The 21,887-nt window shown below is 50.8% G+C and overlaps 2 protein-coding genes across 4 annotated transcripts in view; one reads left to right on the top strand and one right to left on the bottom strand.

The window, feature by feature from the left end:
• The window catches only part of gas7b (growth arrest-specific 7b), a 65,473-nt gene extending 55,855 nt beyond the window's left edge, over positions 1 to 9,618 (top strand). The window contains exons 12-14 of one of the 2 annotated variants that reach the window (XM_086196182.1): positions 4,009 to 4,088; positions 4,702 to 4,800; positions 6,094 to 9,618. In XM_086196182.1, coding sequence (XP_086052308.1) covers positions 4,009 to 4,088; positions 4,702 to 4,800; positions 6,094 to 6,207 — 293 coding nt within the window. In that variant the 3' untranslated portion in view covers positions 6,208 to 9,618. The remainder of the gene's footprint in view (positions 1 to 4,008; positions 4,089 to 4,701; positions 4,801 to 6,093) is intronic. The other variant, XM_086196180.1, reaches the window with a different exon arrangement.
• LOC147239246 (putative uncharacterized protein MYH16) overlaps positions 9,171 to 21,887 on the bottom strand; it is a 50,866-nt gene continuing 38,149 nt past the window's right edge. For both annotated transcript variants that reach the window (XM_086196179.1, XM_086196178.1), the window contains exons 9-24: positions 19,749 to 19,835; positions 17,875 to 18,120; positions 17,667 to 17,784; positions 16,687 to 16,814; positions 16,384 to 16,580; positions 16,177 to 16,309; positions 15,874 to 16,090; positions 15,642 to 15,778; positions 13,867 to 13,970; positions 13,463 to 13,655; positions 13,183 to 13,386; positions 12,969 to 13,094; positions 12,705 to 12,875; positions 11,331 to 11,531; positions 11,093 to 11,239; positions 9,171 to 10,536 (exon numbers count right to left, since the gene is read on the bottom strand). In XM_086196179.1, the coding sequence (XP_086052305.1) occupies positions 10,384 to 10,536; positions 11,093 to 11,239; positions 11,331 to 11,531; positions 12,705 to 12,875; positions 12,969 to 13,094; positions 13,183 to 13,386; positions 13,463 to 13,655; positions 13,867 to 13,970; positions 15,642 to 15,778; positions 15,874 to 16,090; positions 16,177 to 16,309; positions 16,384 to 16,580; positions 16,687 to 16,814; positions 17,667 to 17,784; positions 17,875 to 18,120; positions 19,749 to 19,835 (2,562 nt within the window). In that variant the 3' untranslated portion in view covers positions 9,171 to 10,383. The remainder of the gene's footprint in view (positions 10,537 to 11,092; positions 11,240 to 11,330; positions 11,532 to 12,704; positions 12,876 to 12,968; positions 13,095 to 13,182; positions 13,387 to 13,462; positions 13,656 to 13,866; positions 13,971 to 15,641; positions 15,779 to 15,873; positions 16,091 to 16,176; positions 16,310 to 16,383; positions 16,581 to 16,686; positions 16,815 to 17,666; positions 17,785 to 17,874; positions 18,121 to 19,748; positions 19,836 to 21,887) is intronic.

Here is a 21,887-nt window from a genome sequence, read left to right as displayed (position 1 = left end):
ATGAACGACTTGAATATTCACAGAGGTTGCTGTTCATTTTACGCTGCTAAATTTTGATTTCTGTCTGGGTTTCATGCGTGATAGAAGTTTGAGACGATCCATGAGACCCTGAAGATGTTCCTCACAGGCGGGAAGAAGTCCTAGACATTTATTGGTCGTGCTGGTTCACGCGAGGCACGACAGCGTTCAGAAATCCTCCCATGGATCCCAGTAAGACTGACTCAGTGAAGAGATGAACGCATGGCCGCCATCACAAACAACTCCCCTCCTCTCGCCCCCGTGGTGTGTTTGCTCCACACCCCGGCGCGACTGCCCACCAGGAGGAGTGTAACTCCAGCAGACTAAACACAGCAGGTGTGAAACATCTGGACCACATCTGCAAGGTGGTGGACACCAGTGACATCACTCCGCTTCACAACCCTGAAATAAAACTCTCTAAACTTGATGAACTCAGAGTGTGAGTCGGGCAGCGACTGCTGCTCCCAGCGAGCCGTTCGATTGGGTTCAGTCTGGTGGGCAGGAAACTCTCTGGAGGAGTTCCTCACTCACTACAACCACACGTCCAACATGGAGGACATCAGTACAGGAAGTCAGCGCCTGAGGACACCAGACGCTGGATCAGCAAAACCTGACAACAAAGAATAAAAGTGAGAAATGACGACTTGAAAACATCTGGAATTAAAGACAACTTGAGACTCAATACAGGACATGAGAGAGCTGCGTTCAGCTACCTGAGGAGAGTGATGTCATGATTCAGACACACACAACACATGCACAGACACACACAACACATGCACAACAGGCACACACACACACACACACACACACACACCCCTGCAGTCATCCCTCCTCCGTGCTTCTTACGCAACCAGAGAGGAGCAGCAGTTGTTAATGACTGCTGCAGACGAGGCTGATGCCAGAACAAGAACGTAATCCACCGGCGATGGCTCCTGACCTCCCGCTCCTCCTGACCTCCCGCTCCTCCTGACCTCCCGCTCCTCCTGATCTCCTGCTCCTCCTGACCTCCCGCTCCTGACCTCCCGCTCCTCCTGATCTCCTGCTCCTCCTGACCTCCCACTCCTCCTGACCTCCCGCTCCTGACCTCCCGCTCCTCCTGATCTCCCGCTCCTCCTGACCTCCCACTCCTCCTGACCTCCCGCTCCTGACCTCCCGCTCCTCCTGATCTCCTGCTCCTCCTGACCTCCCGCTCCTCCTGATCTCCTGCTCCTCCTGACCTCCCGCTCCTGACCTCCCGCTCCTCCTGACCTCCTGCTGCTCTCTGTGTGTAATTAAACACAACCCGGTCGTACCTGCAGAGTGATCCCTCCCTCGTGCGTCCTCTCCTCCTCTGACTCAACTCCGTCCACTCTCACGTCTGCAGGACGCCGTGTCACAGCGTGAGTCACACTCACATTAAACCGGTTTAACCACCAAACCTGATGGTAAACAGAGTTTAAGTTGATAAAATTCCAAACGCTTCCAGCTGCATTTGGCTGGCAAATCCATCAAATATGCCTCAGGGGTCCGTGCACCCCACTGTTAATGAGGAGAACCATTCGTTGATGATCAGAAAGGTAGTCAATTATGTTCACGTTCATGTTTATCCATTAACAATTATAGTTCCACAAACAGGAACAATGACTCTTTCTTTTCCCTGTGATTGTCGTTGTGCATTGGAAGCGTCACAGGAAGCTCTGTGAGCCTGGAACCACGTCTGATTTTAGCGATTTACATTTCAAAACAATGAGTTGATGATAATTGTTGCTGTAAAATTGCTTGTGCCTGTTGATGGACATCACACCAGGATCCTGCAGCTCCCCTGAGAGCAGGAGGCTCATGTCTACGGCCGGTAGGTTGACTGGCGTCGCTGTGGTCGGTGTCGCCGTGGTCCACGGCGCCTTCTTCAGCAGTGTCAGTTTCCAGATCTGTTGGGGGATGGCGTTTAGGGCGTGTTCAGGGTGGATATTCAGAGCGCGAAACCAGAGTACGAAGAGGCTGTCATTAAACACCTGATTATTCAAAGGTGATTTTCAGGTGTTTCACTCAACCAATCAGAAACAAAGTCATGCCCTTCAAAGCCCAGATTGATCAAGGACTTCAGAGCAGGAGACGTTAGCTTTCCTCGTCAAGAGAAACAAACCTCCTCCTGCTCCAGGTGAAGGTGTATATTTGGGAGCAGTGGGAATCCACTGAAGTCATTGGAGGACAAGCAGGTCTGGAGGAGGTGTAAAGGTCTGGAGGAGGTGGAGGGGTCTGGAGGAGGAGGAGGAGCGGGTATGGAGGAGGTGGAGCGGGTCTGGAGGAGGTGGAGCGGGTCTGGAGGAGGTGCAGAGGTCTGGAGGAGGTGTAAAGGTCTGGAGGAGGTGGAGCGGGTCTGGAGGAGGAGGTGGAGCGGGTCTGGAGGAGGGGGAGGAGCAGGTCTGGAGGAGGAGGAGGAGCAGGTCTGGAGGAGGTGGAGCGGGTCTGGAGGAGGTGGGGGTCCATGTGTCCAGGTCCAGGGCATGTGAATCTCCAAGTGCCGCGTCCCTCATGAATCAAAGGTGATGCTGCAGGCCGTCCTGGTGGCGTGAGGCTGGACGACCCAATCAGACGCGGCTCTTCGTGTTTGTCATCCTCACAGTTCCATCCACAAATGTTGGAGTGACACTACTAACAGGCACCCCCACGCTAGTGGTCACATGACCTTGGCAGCAGAGGGGAACCTCGCTGCTCAGGTACAGCTTGTGGGTTTATGGTTGCAGTGAAAGAGCCGCACGGATGAATTCTTCACTTCTCTGACGTGTGTTTCTGCTCGGTTAAAAAGTTCCACCTCAGGTGCGGGTGGAGGTCTTGGACACAGTAGGAAGTGCTGGTCTCAGATCAGCCACTCAGTTATTGAGCAGAAGGTCTGATGTCACCCTCACTGGTGTAGAAGGACGTAGCCTAGCATCAGTGCCCCTGCAGCAGCAAGCGTTGCATGGAAGCTCCAGCCACCCTCTCACTGAAAGCCTGGCCAGACGCAGGGAAGCACCCATAGAACCGTCTGCTCCTCACAGGGTGAGGAGTTCAGTCGCCAGGCAGGGAGAGCGAGAGCTTCAGCCCTGCTTCAGCTAAAACCTCCTCTAAAAGTCTTTCGCGCCGTCAGGTGAAGCGTTGTTGCAGCAGGAGGCAGCGAGCTCCTGGGACATGGAGGTCTTTTTAAATATGTGTAGGAAAACAGTAGAGGCCGCTGACATCACAGTTCCACACAACTGACCTCAGACCACATATCATTTACTACATGAATGAAGTTTTACTTCCTTATTCATGTCTCACATTCAGTTTCTGCAGGTGTGTTGTTGACTCAGGGTCCGACTGGGTTCACACAACTGATCTGAGTCGCTGCAGTTTGTGAGGTTTTAAATCTCAGTAAAATACTGAAACACACACAGCAAACAACACACACGTGACGCCCCGCCCCCCCCCCCCCCGAGCCAGTTGAGAGGCAGCGGGGACACGATGGTGAACGGGTGAATATAAAGTAGCAGTGACACGAGCATCATTTCCTCTCAGAGCTGATCCCTCACACACACGTGTGTGTGTGTGTGTGTGTGTGTGTGTGTGTGTGTGTGTGTCTGAGAGTGAGTGAGTGAGTGTGTGTTGGCAGCAGACAAAATGATTATAATGAAACAGAAGTGTGTGTGTGAGTGAGTGTGTTGGCAACAGACAAAACAATTATGATGAAACAAGTGTGTGTGTGTGTGTGTGTGTGTGTGTGTGTGTGCGTGCGTGAGAGAGAGAGTGTGGAGGTGGGTATCTGATCAGGACTGATCTGGAATGAGCATTGGGGGGTGAGGCTTCACTCAGAGGTCTATGGTTGTACCACAGCACCCCCTAGTGGATCTGTACTTCATTACACACCTGCTGTCATGGCCACTGTGTTCGTGTGTTTGGCGTCTCCAGCCGCTCAGGAAGAGGAAGACGCTGATTGCGACTCCATGTGACATCACTGGCATGTGAGTGAGGATCACGTGTGTGTTTGTGCTGCAGGAGACGACCTGATGCGTTGCGTGGACCTGTACAACCAGTCGCAGTCCAAGTGGTTCGAGGAGATGGTCACCACCAGCCTGGTGAGTCACCGCCGCTCGCTACAACCGTCAACACTGCTGCACTCCAGCCCACTGAACACTGAGCGTCGTGGTGCTGCAGAGACGGCCTCCACACATTCATCATCATCATCATCATGTACTCGACAGACTCCAAACACACACACACACACATCATTATTTCAATGGGTTTTCCATGAAAATGACAGTAACGATGTAAACACGAACATCTCTGACATCACGGTATCAGTCAACACGGTCACGGTAGACGTTTCTTCTCAGTCCAGTTGGGCGTAGAACTGAACCACGAGCTGATCTTGACGTAGTGAAGTGATCGGACTGTGGCTGTCAGCATCAGGGCAGCCATCTTTGTAGGCCCGTGAGCCTTCATTTCCCACAATACCTGCTGCTCCAGTCCAGCACCACGAAGAAATTCCTTTCAGCTCTGGTTGAGACCTTGTGAGAACATCTGGTTCTATGTGTTGTGGTTCTACTGTTCTAAAGCAGGACGTGAAATCACTTGGACGAGCCTCACCTTTGACCCCTTTCACACCGAACCTACGTACTCGTGTTCTTGTCACTCGGTTGCTGGCCTGGAACTTGAGCGATGAACTCTGATGCTGATGTTTGTCACCAGGAGCTGGAGCGTCTGGAGGTGGAGCGAGTGGAGATGATCCGCCAGCACCTGTGTCAGTACACCACCCTCCGGCACGAGACCGACATGTTCAACCAAAGCGTGAGTAAAGGCTGACTAGTAAAACCACCTGAGTTGAAACTAGATCTGCTGGAGGAAAACCAGCCGTTCTGGTGCCACTCTGACTCGTCTAGCAGGAGTGCTGAGCTTCGCCGTGTGGGTGACCTGCGTACGGTGAGCAGAGAGGACCACAGTCCTGGGGCCAGAGGTGACGTGAACCTGGACAGCTTTGAGTTCACAATGTGCAGGGGGGGAGCTGCGGGGGGCCGGGACGGGACTCCAGAGGCTCTGAAAGTCAGGGGTCTTGACATCTGTGTAAAAAGTGCTGACTCAGGTCGGAGTTGACTTTGAAAGGGGCCGAGACGCCTCAGGAGGGAACCGTACTCAGACCCCTCATGGTTCCTGGGTCTCCCTCCTGCACAATCAATCAGCTTCTTATTGTGGTCGTTCAGTTGTTCAGTTGAGCTGGGGTGGAAGGAGGACAGAAAAAATCTACTTAAGTAGAAGTACTGTTACTTTGATGACATTTTACTCAAGTAGAAGTAAAAGTACTGGTGTAAAAATTTACTCTAGTAAAAGTAAAAAGTAGCTCACTTAAAATGTACTCAGAGTACAAGTTACTTTGTTACCACCAATGCTATCGAACTGTTCGTTACCGCCTGTAAGGTAGCATTGCTAACATCCACGCTAATGGCAACGTTAGCTCCTGTACTGAGTTACTGATGTAGCGGAAGGTTAACTCACCTGTACGTGCTTGTGCAGGTTTGATGCCGAGTGTGTGAGCGCAGATCTGTGGGTGTCTTTGGGACAAAGCTGACCCTGCATCACCAAGCTGCTCCCGTCTCTGTTCTTGAACTCGAAAATGTCCGTCCAACATGGCCAGGGATTCATTTTGTTTTGTTCATCTTCGCCTTCCTCCTCAGCAACTTCAACCGTGTCCGTTTCAGCTGAATTCATTTTTGAAGTTTCTGTCATACGTTCAGTCTCCAACGTCTCGCGGTAAGCGGCTGACGTCACTGACGTCACCTGCGCCGGGGCAGACGCTGGCTGCAGCTGTTGCCAGCGCAACCTTCGTGAAACTTTGGATTTATTTTACTCTGTAATGGGATGGATTTAAAATGTAGCATAGTACTGTTACTTGAAAAAAAATACTTTAGTAAAAGTAAAATTACAGATTTTAAAAAGTACAGAAAAAAGTAGAAGTACACAAAAAAGCTACTCAATTACAGTAACCAGAGTAAATGGAATTTGTTACTTTCCACCCCTGAAAATGAGCGAATGGAATGATAACCAAAGTGAAGAAGAGCAGCCTGACGCTGGTGTGTGTCCCTCCAGACGATGGAGCCGGTGGACCAGCTGCTGCAGTGCGTGGACCCAGCGCGGGACAGAGAGCTGTGGGTGCAGGAGAACAAGACGGGGGACATTCGGCCGGTGGACATCGAGATATAAGCTGCCGCTGCTGCTGAGAGACCGTCTGCTTCCGCACACTCTAACCCTCCGACACACACTGGCCTGAGGCGGGTGTGGGGTGGGACCCCAGAGACCACCCGCACCCACTGACCCACGTGTGACTCTAACAGACTGAGGGGCGATCAGACCCCCACCCCCACCCCCCAACGGTAACCTGCAAGGATGATGATGATGATGATGATGATGATGTCAGTGTTTGGTTGAGATCGTGCCGTGTCGTTAGTCTCGTGTTAAGCAAGTGAACGCCACAGGAAGTCAGGAGGTGTTGGAGATTCTCAGGTGAGGCCGGTGAAGGAGCAGCACCTGTGTTACACGTGGAGTTGCTGAGTGTCATGCAGCAGTGCACCACTGCTGGGTGGATGTGCTTTTGCTCCCTGACTTGTGTGTGTGTGTGTGTGTGTATGTGTGTGTGTGTGTGTGTGTGTGCGTGCGCGTGTGATTTCTCAACTGCAAGTTGAAAGCAAATTGATTTAATGGATGCTGCTAAGCAAAATGCATTCTGCTCTGAGAGTGTTGTATTACTGTCTACCAGAATAAGGCTAAAGTATTGTAATACCAATATGTGCAAGTACTGACCCTTCACAAAGCCCCGCCTCCCTCCATCACAGGTGCTCCACCTGCACACCCAGCAGTGATACTAGCGCCATCAGGATTGCTGGTCGTACTTGAAACGCGTCGCAAACTCACAGTAATTCTCTGTTCCCGCTAACATTCCCTCGTACCCTCGGGACCGGAGTGCAGCCTCCTGAGCTCCATGCGGCCGCAGCAGCACGGGCGCAGCAGCACGGGCGCAGCGACAGAGTCTCTGAAAATTTGTAGCTTCAGTCAGTTTTCAAACTCAACGACTGAACGATGTTGGAGCGTCGCTGCTTGAACGCAGACGGTTGAACTTGAGTCCAGGATGAGAGGAAGTCACTGAAGTTAACGGAGGAGGAGTCAGCTGACCTCGTCCATGTTTACGTCCTGATGAATCGTCCCGTCACGTGAGGCGGGCGTGACTCCTGATTAAAGCTGTTCCCACTGCAGTCAGAAGCCAGATGTTAGCAGGCGTTAGCAGAATCATGCATCAATACAAATGTGATTCGTCCAGGATCACAAAGTTCATGTCCAAAAACGTTTTATTGAAGGTATGCAACACTTTTTTTATCAGACTGAAGTATTTGAGGATGACGTTACTGCAGTACTCCTGCAATAAATCAACCTCTGCTGATCCAAACCACCTGAGGCCTGGCACACGTACGCCTGGATGACCGAGGACGCACGCAGCCAGTTGGAAGCTGCTTGGATGGGCAGCTCTTATCTTGGCTAAAAAAAATACCAATTTCAAGCTTGTCCGTCCCTGCCAGCTCTCTGGGCTGCTTTACCATAAAGCTTAGACTAAGTGTGCACGCTGATTACAGGGTTCCGCCAGGGTTTTATGAAGTTTTTAATCTGAAAATGATTTCTGTAGCTCTTAAGAATGTAGGCTGAGTTCTCTGTATGCACTTAAATGTGCTTGAGGGGCTGAAGAGCAGGAAGAGCCAGGACCAGCAGCTGATAGGGAAACAAATCAACACACAACCAAGTCACCAACTTTCAGCCACCAGTGCGATGGTAGCAGCAGATGTTGAGCTCGGGGGCCAGCTTGGCTGGAGGGGGGGTGTTGGAGGCCCACTGCACTTTGTGCAGGAAAACATTTCAAGAAGAAACACTGGGAGAAACTCAAGAGCTCAGGAGAGCAGCAGCAAACCCCTGAATCACCACGCGCTGCAGCTCCCGCGTCATCAGAGGTTCGAGTCTGAATGTGGGGAACCTGCTGAGACCTGCTGGCTCCCTCCCAGCACCGCTGACACCCCCAGAGCTGCAGACCAGCCGTCCCACCAGCCATCCGATCGCCTTAAAGGGGCACTTTCCTTATTAATGCCGGCATGCGTCTACCATCCAGGGCAGCGTACGGGCGCCGGCGGGTTATGGCTGGCGGGATCATTCTGACCACTACCGTCTCCACGAGCTGCCAGTGGTTTGACGCTAGCCCTCGTTAGCTGTCCCACCAGCTACTATCACAGCAGTGGTGATGTCATCAGACATGTGGCTCAGAAATGATGCTGCGGTCAAGACATCCACAACTTGGAGTTCTGAGAGATTTCTGACATCATTGCGTTGAGCTGCAGTCGAGAGGACGGACTCCTTCAGTTGGGTGGCGACGAGAAGCCCGAGTGAGACGTTCAGGTCCCTGAGAAATTCCACAACTGCAGTAATCAGAGGGCTGAAGAAACATATTACTCACAGGTCACGTTTGATGGCGTGCTGGTGTCCAGTTATAAAATCCACCATTATGAGGCCGCCATCTTCATTGGTGAAGGCGGTGAAAAGTTCAGGAACAAAATCACGGTTTATAATCACTTTTCCCAACTCAGACTTTGTTTTGTCCCAGTCAGCGGAGCCTGAGAGCAGAGGAACTCTGTTCCTCTGCTCTCCCATCGTTCTAGCTCGTCATCGCCTTGTGTCCGTTTCTGGCTGCTAACCTTTGACCGCTAGCAATTGAAAGTTGTTGCACAGGAAGCGGGGGCGGGGCTAGCGGAGGGTCAACTGCTGAAGACTAAAACCATAAATCATCTTCCTCCACTTCTGAGCATCAATGAAGAAAACGTTGTAACTTCATTCTTAACCAGAGTTCAAATCAAACAGCTGCACTTTATACCCCAGTCGGTCTGAATAAATCTACTGCGAGTTCCTCTCTGAAGAGAAGCTACTTGTTTCATGTTGTCACTCGTGTGTTCAGGCTGTAAATCTATGAACGTGTGATTGGAGGCTGTGCAGGGAGGGGTGTCAGAGCCAGGACACCTCTGAGGGGGCAGCGACTCATGCGGTCTTCTGCCTGTGTTCTGTTGCAGTCACAGCGGCTCCAGCTTCACCTGACCACCTGGCAGTTTTCATGAATAAAATCATCCAATGTTTTTTTATGTCACAACTTTTGGGTTTATTTCTATTTTCCTGGAAAACAGCACAAGTCAGCAATTCTGAGGAAATCGCAGGTATGAAAAAAAAAGTTTTATTTCTAAAAAAACACTTTCACATTCACAATAAAAAGGTGGGTGGAGCTTGGTTACAGTTAAAGTTAGCGTGCAGAGAGATGGTTTACAAGTTCAAACAAAGAAATGTTATTCAATAGGTAGGAGAACAGAAGCCTGGCGTGATGCTGCGCTCAGGACGGGCAGATGAGCCTCGCCACCAGGACGAGGCAGAAGCTCTCATGTTTGCTCATTGAAGGGCAGCTGTTACACTTGGTGCCACTAGATGGCAGCAGATGTTAGGATCAGAGCACCTGCGTGCAGACAGCCGCTGAAGCGTCCTGCTACCTTCTGGCTCCGTCAGTGCTAGAATACTGGAGAACGATCAGCGCCAAGCTCGGTGCATTAAAATGTATTCAAACATGGGATGAACCAGCCGTGACGGTGCAGCTGATGTTCATCCAGCGTTCCGTTTGTTTACTAATGGAACAACTTGGTTGCTCACTGATCGGCACGAGAGCGTGAAAACCGCCTCACGTCCTTCACCGCCCCCGCAGCCAATCAGAGAGCTGACAAATCAACAAGGTCAAGGTCAACATGTGACACCGGGATGGCGGCCGCTTGGATAATGGTCATAAAAATGAATCAAAGATTGACATTTAACGCTTGATGGCGTGTTGGGAATTTTAATAGCACGTGAAGAAATGAGGAGCTCGTTCAGGTTCAGAGGTGCAGAGGGAATTATTGATCTCGGATCTACCAGGAAAACCAGGATTATTGGTATCAATGCTGATAAATGACTCATGGCTGCTTTCTGTCTGAGGGGGAGGAGCTGCCAGTCGAGAGACAGGTGTGTGTGATACGGATGTGTGTGACACGTGTGTGACAGGCGTGTGTGATACAGATGTGTGTGACACGTGTGTGACAGGTGTGTGTGATACAGATGTGTGTGTGACACAGATGTGTGTGACAGGTGTGTGTGATACAGATGTGTTGTCTTTCAGCTGGAGGTGGAGAGGAAGCAGTGAATACATGTCAGATTAATTCCATAAACACACACTTGTTTATCACCTGGATGTGTCAAGGCTTCACACACACTTTCAGTCTCTGATGTAGCACCTGAGAAGGGGCAGAGCTCCCGATGCTGACATCATCGCTTGACCCTCTAATCGATCATCAGCTTCTTGAGGGAGTTGAGATAGGCTGGGATGAGCGAGCTGACCGACTCGTTGTCATCAGGCAGGATCTTCTCTCCTCGGTCCTCAGAGCCCACAGAGCTTGGCGAGCGCACCAGGCCCGGGTACGGTGTGCTGTAACCCTGGTGGAGCAGGGGCGCGCATGCACGTGTACACACACACACACACACACACACACACACACACACACACACACGCCGCTATAAAAAAAGACTTTCCACAATAAAAGACATTCCTACTTCCTCTTCTTGGCCTCTGACTTATTCTTGTGTAAAAATGTTGCTGTTAGCTACGATGCTAAAGTGCACTTTGAAGTTTCCTGAAACTTAAAGTCTAGAATATGAAGCAGAATAAACTGCCATCGTCAGAGCATGAACAGAAATATGCAAATGAACCAATATGTTCAGCAGGTGTGAAGCTGACCATATTCACTGCTGGAGTTCAGCATGTTAGCATGTTAGCGTGCTAAACTCAAACTCAGCTGAGCGGTGGGAGAGCTTTAGTTTAGCTGGTCTGCTCACGCTACAGTTCTGACCGGATCGTGTCCTCGACTCAAAAATGAAGGACTGTCCTTCGTATCCACCAGAGAATCATCAGAGCCAGGAGCATCCATGGTGAACCGGTGCTGACGTCCACAAAGCCTGCCTAAGTGTGTGACCTTTGACCCTGTCTACTTACGGACGAGTAACCTTTGCTGAAGCTGCCTCTCTTCTTGGTCCTGATCTTGGTGAGTGCTGACTCAGCGATGTCGGCGCGCTCCTCGGCGTCGTCCAGCTCGTGGACCGTCTTCCTGTACTTGGCCAAGTTCATGTTGGCCTGTTCCTCCTGCACACACGTGGCGAAGAAGAACATCAGAAACATGGCAGGCAGATCACACGTACTGAACAGACAGAAGCAGGAAGTCGAGCGCTCATACGGCCTCCTCCACTTGTCTCTTGTAGGCCTTCATCTTGTTCTGCAGCCGCTCCACCAGCTCCTGCATCCTCTGCTGGTTCTTCTGGTCCTCCTCGGACTGGAACAGCAGCTCCTTCAGGCGCCGCTCGTTCTTCCTCAGCGTCTTCACCGTCTCAGCGTGACGCTTCTGCTCCGAGTCCAGCTCCAGCTCCAGCTCCTTCACCTGCACACATCACACCTCTTACTGCTGCTCACCCGAGTCTCGCTCCGAGTCATGATGACTCGAAACTGATCTAGCACGAAGGGGGACCGCAGAAGATCTGAACCGCTGAAGATCTGAACCCTGCTATCACAAGTCCTGTTTAAGGGGTTTTTGCCCTTTTTTGTTGGAAAAGAAAAACTGTTCAAAATAGGAGGTGAAATGAAAGAGGAGCACACGTCGTGTTTACACTTGGTTGACTTTTTTTGAAGGTTGATTCAAATTATTTGGACGAGTACACAGAAACCCTCTACAGTTTTCCAACAATAAAAAGTGACTCCAGCCAGCCAGGTAGCAGACCTGGTCCAGTGCCTAACGCTGGATCAGCTCCCTGAGCCAGGAACGAAGCGTAGCGAAGCTGAGTTACCAACAGTCAGAGTGGGTCACTGCTGGGGAGTCCCTCAGGGCCCAGAACTGGTGTGATGGCATTATTCATACACTTGTGTCTGGGTGTCTCAGGATCAGATTGTGGTGTTGGAGCCGCAGGCAGTTGACCAGCCAAGTTAGCATCACATTGCTGTTTCAAGTGAAAACCATCCGTCCCCAGTCATTTATTCGTTTCTGATAACTGAGAAGCAGTAAAACAAGAGAAACCCTCCGTAAACGACACCACGTCTTTGGTAAGTCGGAGTCTTTCAGCTCGGTATTAAAGCCGAACACCAGCTGAAATGGGAGAGGCTGCAGGAGTAAATAACACAGATAGCGAATTCTCTGCAGCTGGCTCACATCTGGGTTCCTCATGTTTCTGCTGACCAAGAGCCTCCATCTGCTGTGGTGGGAGGAGCTGTTAGGATGCGTCAGCCTTGAGAGAGGAAGTGACAGCAGCAGGCGACGGACACTCAGAGCTCTGCACTGCAGCGACTCACCATCGCCTCTTTGGGGTCAGAACTTGCATGTAGCAGCTTTAGACTCACAGGAAGCCTAAATACACCAGTGATGCTGCATCACTACGATATTCTTCACTTTTACTCAAAAGCCTGTTTTCTAATAATCTCCTACTTGGACAAACGAATACCTTGATGGAATATAATCCATGAATAAAACAAGGTTGTTTTACAAGAATGATAGAAAAGTGCTGGTGATCAGTGAAGGTCGGGAGGTCACCAGAGACGCTGCTCCGGCCTGTGTGACTGTTACCTTGCCCTCCAGCTTCTGGATGATCTTCTTGCCCCCCTTCAGAGCCATCTGCTCAGCCTCGTCCAGCCGGCAGCTCATGTCCTTCACCTGAGCCTCCAGACCTTTCTTCACTCGCTCCAGGTGCAGCGTGTGTTCCTGCTCCAGACGCAGCTCCTCCCCCACGCGCGCCAACTGGGACGTCCATGCAAGACATGACGGCACATCAGTGGCAGAAGCTACCTGTGGATGTGTGTGTGTGTGGATGTGTGTGTGTGTGTGTATTACCTCACAGCTGGCCTTCTTTGCCTTGTCTGCCGACCCCCTCAGCTCTACTTGCAGCTCCTCGTGCTCCTGCTGCAGCGTCTGGAGATCCACCTCCAACTTCCTCCTTCCGCTCAATGCTGCCTGGAACTGAAACCCAGGTATGAGAGTGTCATGAGTCCACACATCACCCATGTCCGTCCCTCTGAAGGACACCAGCAGGGACACCACGCATCACCTGGTTGTTGAGGTCACTGTACTTCTCGTTAGCCTCCTGCAGCTCCACCTCCAGGGCTTTACGAGCCCTCTCTGCGCTCTCCAGGGCGGAGTGAGTCTCCTCACTGTCACCCACCAACAGGGCGCAGCGTCGTTCCATGGCTGCCTGCTCCTCCCTGAGCTCCTCGTGGCTCCGCACCTCCTCCTCCAGCTGAGCCTGCAGCTCCTGGGACAGAGGGGACAGTCATTGTCAATGTCTCTCAGGAGGAAAGAGACTAGGAGGAAAGCGCCGGCCCTCCAACCTTGATCTGCTGCTGAGTCTTCTTGCTGTTCTTGCTGAGCTCAGCGTTGCTCTTGGTCAGCAGGTCCACCTGCAGCTCCAGCTCAGTGATGTCCCCCTCCAGCTTCTTCTTCAGCCTCAGCCCCTCCGCTCTGCCTTTCACCTCCACATCCAGACTGGCCTGCAGGGACTCCAGCGCCCTCTGGTGGCTTTTCCTGCCAGCAGGGAGGGAAACAGAGATGAGTCGCGGCTGCACATGGATGGTTGACGGCAGGGTTTGAAGGAGGGAATGAGAGGAGTCTTACCTCTACAGATTATGTACTTCATTGAAGGAGTAAAAAAGGAAATAGAGGACAGGATGAAAAACAGAAATGTTAAGAGAGTCAAGGTGTATTAGACAGCGCCACTACAGGACAGTTGAGGTACCGAGCAGCTTCGATCTCCTCCTCCTTCTCCTGAAGTCTGCGCTCCAGCTCTCCTCGTGCCTGAGACAACTCCAGCTGCAGCCTCAGCACCTTGGTCTCCTCAGCCTGGGGGAGAGGGACACCACCACCCCAGTTACATCACGCACTGACCCAGGACTCTGACCAGTGTCAGCGTGGTTTCACTCAACTGTAGGACTCAGATGTGGAAGTTGATGATGATGATGATTTTACTAAAAATCAATAAAGACAGCTGCATGTGATGGGAGATTATTCTCCTGATCCTCTCTCTCTCTCTCACCCACACACACACACACACACACACACACACACACACACACACACACACACACACACACACACACACACACACACACACACACACACTTCCTCTCTTTGAATGAGTCTGAATGTTAAATAAAAACCATTCAACTGTTCTCTGGTTCTCCTTGTTTGAACAGCAGTTGATAATAAAGCACAAAGAACCGATCAGTCATTGATGACCATAATCACAGGAAACCTGGCACGCTAGCATTAGCACTTACGGCTAGCAGGGAGTGCTAGCTTAACAAGGTTTGGTTTCTTGAAAGTAATCAGTGTATATCTCAGGATTTGTCTTGACATCTGAGCTCCCACTCATCTGGTGACAGGGGACCACGGGTGCTAATTGCAGCTAGCATGCCTCACCAGGAGCTGGCTGGGACGGCTAAACAGCTACTTGCAGCTGGCCAGCTGTTGCTGTTGTTGAGGAGCCTTACATGGGTGCATCATGTAGAGGTTTGCTGCGGGTTCAAATGTCTCTAGTGGTTACATGTGAGACGCTGTCAGAGCTGTGAGCTCCTGCCAGTGAGACAGCTAGCCTAGCATGTCCTGGCACTCAGCCGTCCACAGCCACAACAGCTGATGTCAGTAAATCTTGGCTTCATCTTGATGAGACGACCACTGGTTGTCAAAACCATGATGTTTGTGTATGTGGAAGAGTGTTGTGAGTAAGCTGGAACGGTTTTACAGAGAACTGAGTCAGATATATAATAATAAACACAAACCAGATCCTCGTCAACATGGCAAAACTTAATTCTACCATCTGCTGCCTCCAGAGAGGAACACACAAAGACGTCTCGCTGTTTGCTTTGATATTAATGGAAGTTTCCACCAGAGTCCCACAAAACTTGTGCAATCCTATTTTTCTCATCTGAGAAATATCTCAAAAATAACTTTTAAAAACACAGGCACCCATTCCCACTCCTTCATCTCATCAGGCCTGGACGACAGCGGCAGGCCTTCGCCGTGACCCCCAGCCGGGACAGACTGCAGCTGCCAGCCTCTTACCAGAGACAACAGTGGCAACCGCTTCACTCCAGTTTTAGCCTCTTTGGACCGGTTCCCTGTAAGTGTCAGATCTGACCTTCTCCCTGCTGTATCTCTGCGTCCACGTACCAACCCGTACCTGGAGACCATCTGCCAGGCTGAGAACTACAGCTAGTCCAGCGTTTGTAGTCCATCAGTGTGAGGAAATGGGGGTCAGCTGACTCTGTGTCCCTCCTCAACACCTCTAATGGAAATTGTAATTTCCTTGTAACTGTCTATTGTTTTTAATCCTCATCCTCTACTTTTTGATGACTAAATGTCTGTTTGAATTTTCACTTTGTCACTTGTGTTTTTAATCGTCATATTCCAGTAGTATGTTAGTATGATTACTGTATTAGTGATAGCATGTTTAGACTGCATGAGACGAACACAGAATGAGCGTCCATGCTGCCAGCGGCTGCTGCTCTCTACCTCTAACGCAGCCTCCGACTCCTCCAGCGAAGCCTGCAGCTCCTCTTTCTCCATCTCGATCTTCTTTTTTGCTTTCTGGAGCTCGTGGACGCTCTTGCCTCCGTCAGAGAGCTGGTCTGTGAGGTCAGCGATCTCCTCTGTAAGACGAGCCACAGTTAAACCCACTGATCCATGCTAGCATCGGCTGCTCCTGACCTGTAGGGCTGGAGGTTCTTAAGGTGTACTCCTGTACCCTGGTAGGCCTTGTTCTCCCTGCGTAGAACCTCCAGCTGCTCCACAGACTCTTCATGAGCCGTCTTGAGTTTGAAGAGCTCGCTGGCGTGTTGTCTACTCTCCTTCTGGCAGCCCTCCACCTCAGCCACCAGCTCCTCACACTTCTGCTTCCAGTCACCCAGCTGCTTCTCCAGCACCCGCTGCTTCTTATCCAGAGCCTGGCCACAGCCGCTGGCCTGAGGGAGCCAACATGTGATCAAACACAACAACAAGCCAGGCTGGGTATGAGAAGGAAGGCAGCGCTGGCGCTGTCCTGCTCTACCTTCTCCAGGTCCATGCACAGCTCCTCCACCTCGCCCTGCAGCCTCTGTTTGGTTTTCTCCAGGGACGAGCATTTAGCCTGGGTGGCCTCCATGGCCTCCTCGGCCTCGTGGAGCCGTAGCGCCAGCTTCTTCCTGCGGCATTCGTTCTGTTAGACATGTTGCAGATTTCCAAAAGGAACATAACTGCCAGAATCAATGCCGCCTACTTGGTTTCCTCCAGCTCGTCAGTGTGCTGGATGGCGTCCGCCTCGTGTTTGGTCCTCCAGTGTGTCACCTCGCTGTTGAGTTTGGAGACGAGGCGCTGCAGCTCCTGCTTGCTCTCCTGCTCCTCCTCCAGCTGCTCCTTGAGCACCTCGCACTCCTGCCGCACCGAGCTCAGACTCCCACTGACCGCCTGCTTACCCTGACAGTCACAGCAAACGCGTCACTTCTACGTGGAGCAACGTTTAAGACCCGATTTCTATTCATGTGCATGTTTCCTGTTGCTTCCCCCATCCTGAAAGACTGACCTTGACCTCCTCGTCCAGTTGTTTCTTCAGCTCCTCCACTTGGGACTGGAGCAGAGTCTTGGAGCGGCTCAGCTGGCTGGCTCGGCTCTCCGCCTCCTCCAACTGTCGACTCACATCTGCATTGTCAGCTGGCACGACACACAAGAAAACTGATCAAAAACACTGCAGCACTGAAAAATCCAAAACGCTTCAGTGTAGTTAAACAAAGCACCAGGACATTTGAGGACACCAGCTTCTAGTGAATTTTGCTGCTAAAACCAGTTGTCCCGGCGATCTGGAGGAGACCGCAACAGTTGGACAATGTGTCTCACGGTAGCGCAAGAGGCAGGGATGGCTGTCCTTCTAGAAAAAAGACTCTACTGCACTGCATTATGGGAGCTGTAGGATCAAGGATCCAAATTTGTAGCATGAACAATGTTAGTGACTCAAAGTAAGGAAAGACGGGACTGGCTTCATTTTTTTAAACACATCTCGCTGGAGTGCATGCCAGAGCCAGCAGGTGATTAGCATAGCTTAGCTCGGATAAAGGAAATGTCAGCAAACAGCCAGCAGGGCTCTGTGTACAGCTCAAAAATCCACTTCCATCAGCGCTAAAGCTCGTTACTCAACAGCTTTTGTCTCGTCTGTCTGATGTTCACAAAACCAGTTGACACTCCACAATTTGTGTGTGTGTGTGTGTGTAAAAGGCTAAACCTGAAACATCCCACCCTAGTGGGGGTTTTGAGCAGTTACACATTTCTTGTCCTGCTGTAGAACAGCAGAGATGTGTCGTGCGATGGCGTTCGTGTCTCGTGAGCGTAGCAATACAGTGACCATCGCTACGCTCGTGATGGTAGCCGGACCTGCTGTGTTTCAGGTTTCACAACTTCACATGTGAACCCAAGTCTCAATTCCAGATTCTTGGGCCTACATGAAGAGACTCGTCCATGAAGGATCAGTAGGTGTTTACAAATCGAGCAGTTGGCGTGACATCAGCGTACCTGTGAGTCTGTTCTTGGCCACGCTGAGCTCGGTCATCATCCTCTGCAGGTCGTCTCCTCTCCTGATGGCCTCACACAGCTGCTCCTCCAGCCTCTTCATCTGGCTGTCTGACGACGTCTGCAGCAGCACCACGCAAACAACACACATGATGTCACTTCCTGAAACAACCTGAAACACTTGGTCCTTGTGACCTCCCGAGTCTCTGACCTTGGCCTTCTGTAGACTGTCCAGGGAGGTGGCCAGGTCATCCACTTCCATCCTCAGGTTCTGCTTTTCCTTCTCCAGTTTGGCCCTGGCCCGCTGCACAGCCTCACACTGCTCGCTCAGCTCCACCATGGCGTCGCTGTGCCGCTTCTTCAGAGTCGTCGCCAGCGTTTCCGACTGGAGAGACGACTCCTCCAGGTCTCGCCTCAGACGCTGGAGCTCAGCCTCTCGCTTCTTGTTCACCTCCATCTGTCCGTCACACACAGGCTCTGTTTGAACTCCTTTATTTCAGGCAACATTTATACAGTGGACCAAGTACACGTGGACCAAGTTTCAGTTTCACACCCAAGGCTGGAGAATGAGATCAAATATACAGTTCATCTGTTTCCTGACAAACAAAACATGATTCATCCCCTCAGCACAGCCATGCAGCGCGAGTCGCCTGGTTACCTTCCAGGGAGTCACTGGTCCCGGCCAGGAAGGAGTTCTAGCATGCAACTTCCCCCCAAACCACTAATGATCATTTATCCTCATCCAACAATTGTTTGTGTCGAAGCAAACTGCTGATGAGAGATTCAGATGATACCAGGTGTGTTTCCTAGCTTCATGACTTGCCTGCGTATTTCATAGACCACTTGACAGCGTGGGCTGTGCCAACAGTGACGCCCACTGGCCAGGTGTGAGGTGACATGACGCACTGCTTCACACCAGGGTGGATCCCAGCGGGTGTAACCAGAGCGAGCAGGTGGCCCACTTTATGTGCACATCATTTTCAGCCTTGGACCGACACTTTCATTTGCCAGCATCTTTGCTGACGATAACAAGACAGGAAGCTGCCTCATCCTGACATCACATCAAGGACCTTGAGGCTAACATGGCGATTCCAATGGCTCCGTTGCCGTCACGTTCCGCCAGCGACACTGCTTACGGCCAACAGCAGCGTTTTATACACGTCATATTTTGACAGGTTGGGTTCTGAGGATTTGGCCGTTGTCTCTCGGTTTATGCGCATCTATCACGCGTGTCATTACGAGGTTCTATTTTGTCCTTTTCTGTCTGTTTGTTCAATCAGGAGTCTGCACATGGTGATGACATCATTCACCGTGCCTTCATGTGGGGACTCCTGTCTGGCTCGATGTGCGATGCAGTTTGACGCACTTTCTGTCAAACAGACTCATCTGACAGCGCGCAGCTGGAACAGGATGCAGCCGCGTCCAGGGAGAGCTTCCTGAGCGCTGCTGGGTACAGAAGATATGGAATATACCAGACAAGAGCTGGAGAGTTCATAAATGGAGTTCTGCTGGTTGTCGTCATTGTTAAGGAGGGCGCTATTAGCCTAAAGCTAAATACATACGTGGCTGGCTCTTCCTGCATTGTGGAGTCGTTGAGCTCAAGACGCCTAACATTGCATTCTTGAACGGCAAAAAATGAAACCCTGTCAGGTCCATGTCAGATCTTTCTATTTCGCCTAAACCCAGCACAGCCACTTCAGGACCATCAGCAGGAGCACACGACGCTGAAATGCGGTTTGATGAATCGACGGACTTGTCTCAAGTGATCATTTTGGTTCCACAAAGGTCCCCTGAAGTCACTTTTTCATCTTCTTTTAAAATCTTTCATTGCCGAGGCAGAACTCCCCTGATCCCTCGCGCTGTCTTCAGCTTCATGCTTCAGCCATTTCAGCCACCGCCGGTCGACATATTTATGAGCTATGGAGAGAGTGACGCTAGCAGCTTCCCCTGCTTCCAGGCTTTATGCTAATCTAAGCAAACCGCCCAGCAGCTCAAACTGTGTCCTGCCAGCATCATCTGACTACCATCAAGACGCTGGTCATGTGTTCCCCTCATTCTCTGAAGGATGTAAGGAGTGTCGTTTACCTGTGAGGCGGTGACCCCTCCTGCTTCCTCCAGCCGATCTGTCACATCATCCAGTTCCCTGGTTAGATCTGCTCTCTGCTTCTCCACCTGACAGTCACGAGACATGAGAGGACAAATGGGTTCAAGCTGACTGGAAGGAGCAGCTGAGCCAATTCTGAGAGGCAGCACAGACAAGATGAGAGCCTCCTGATGAGGACTCATGTCTGCTCCTCCTCTCCTGGAGGTAGAACTTCGAATGGTAAAAGGACAGAGAGACGGACATGCAAGAGCCTGCTGTGTTCCTGCTCCTGGGGTTCAGCATGACTGACAGCCCACCAGAGGAAGTGATGTTTCCAGAGGTCTCCTTCCAGAGGTCAGACTAAAGAGTTTTACCAGTCAGAGTGACACAAGGCTTGGCTGCTCTCATGAAGTCTAAATATTATCTATGAATTCTATTTTTCTGTCTGCAGGATCCAACAGGCGGCTCGCAGCTAAAGTGCAGCCATGTTGGTTTTGGTCTTGCTCTGGCTGATGTGGTTCCGGATCTTTAATATCAGGCACCTTCAGACTGGAGGAACTTATTTCATAGTTCCTGTAACTGTCCAACTTTTCTGGTGTGTGCAGACCGCAGGAACTGGTGAGCATCTTAGTTCCAGCAACCCCCTCTTAAAAGACTTCTTCTTCTTCTAGTGGGTTCGTTCTCATCTCAACAGAAAAAGGGGTTGTTGATTGGTCAAAGGAAAATCAGTGCAGTACCAATAACCGCCATTTTTAAAAAGCAGTTTCGCGTGTTCTGGTGGGTCAAATCCAAGTCCTCCAAGACTACAGGCGTTATTATTGGCTGAGGGAAAAAACTAACTGGACAGAAAACGAAGGTAGGCTTTATCTTATCATCATCAGTCAATTCAACACTAGTTTTGTGTCCCGCCACGGCTTTGCATCAACACCGCAGAAACGTCTGCTTCCATGCGCCATCAGCCTGCTGTGTGGCTTGTTTCAGGGCTCACACAGGATGCAGCAACAGTGGCCGCCTGCAAACGAGGTTCCAGGAGGAAAACCTGTTTACACATCTGTTTTGGTTGTAGGTGCAACAATTTAGCAACAGCTGCCCAGAGTAGCACGCACACAGTGGAGGGGTGGAGGATCCACCCACCCGGGCGCTGCAGGAATCATAAACTTTTACAGGCCAACCAGGAATTAGCATGATTTCCTTCACTAACAGCAGATGGGATTTTTTTATTTTGGATTTTGGATCATTGCTGAAAAACTCCCTTATTAAGTTTATGAAACTTGCATGTTTTGTTCAACCAGATCATCTTCACTAAAGACCACCTTTAGGATTTTGAAGAACAGACATAAGGACTAAGATTATTATTATTATTATTAGCTTTGAGCTTCTGCGATTCTCTGAGCAGCCGCTGTTTGCTCAGTGCAGGAGCTGAGATGCGTTTTACTCCCTGGAGCAAAAGGCTGAAAAGTCTGAAGCTGCTGTTAATCACGAACTTAACTCATTTAAAAGATTCCATTTTTAATAGTGTGGGTTTTTTTCAAATCTTGATAAGAAAATACAGTTTTGGAAGGTTAGGGTTATCAAAACCTTTAGAAACTGCACCACCTTCAAGAAATGAGTATTTGTATCACACACACAAAGTCCATGCTGGCTCCACTGCATTAAAGAAACTTCCCATGTAGAGAAAGTGAAGTGGGAGCACGTCAAAGGAAAGACAAACCTCAGTTGTTCCATACGAATTCACTAAAAACATGGTTACATTCTGTAACGCTGGAATATTCAGCAGAAACCTCTTAGCCACAAGGGTTTGACCCTCCTCACACTCAAGCACAGGAGCACACGGGGAGAGTTCACAGTGTTGAGCCATTCCACGCACAAACAGCCAGCACTCTTCCAGTTAAAGATGGTGTTTTACACGGATCTTTCCAGCTGGTTTAAGGCAGACGTGGATGTTGAGACGGGTCTGTGAAACTCAGGCTCAGGCCTCCCTCAGAGCAGCTACCAGCCATCAACACACCTCAGGCACAACGAGAGAAAACACATGATACTCATCGGGGGCGGGGGCTCGCCCCACCCTCACAGCCTGGGTGTGTATCAGGGCTTCATTCATCGCTCTGCTCCACACAAGGCCGTCGGCTGCACCACCCGAC

This window comes from Aulostomus chinensis, chromosome 23 (genome assembly GCF_037954235.1).
Source record: "Aulostomus chinensis isolate RoL2024-O1b breed Wild chromosome 23, RoL_Achi_v1.0, whole genome shotgun sequence".
In the NCBI taxonomy this organism is placed as follows: domain Eukaryota; kingdom Metazoa; phylum Chordata; class Actinopteri; order Syngnathiformes; family Aulostomidae; genus Aulostomus; species Aulostomus chinensis.
The sequence above is the reverse complement of the archived record's forward strand: the minus strand, read 5'-3'. Positions and strand labels throughout refer to the sequence as shown.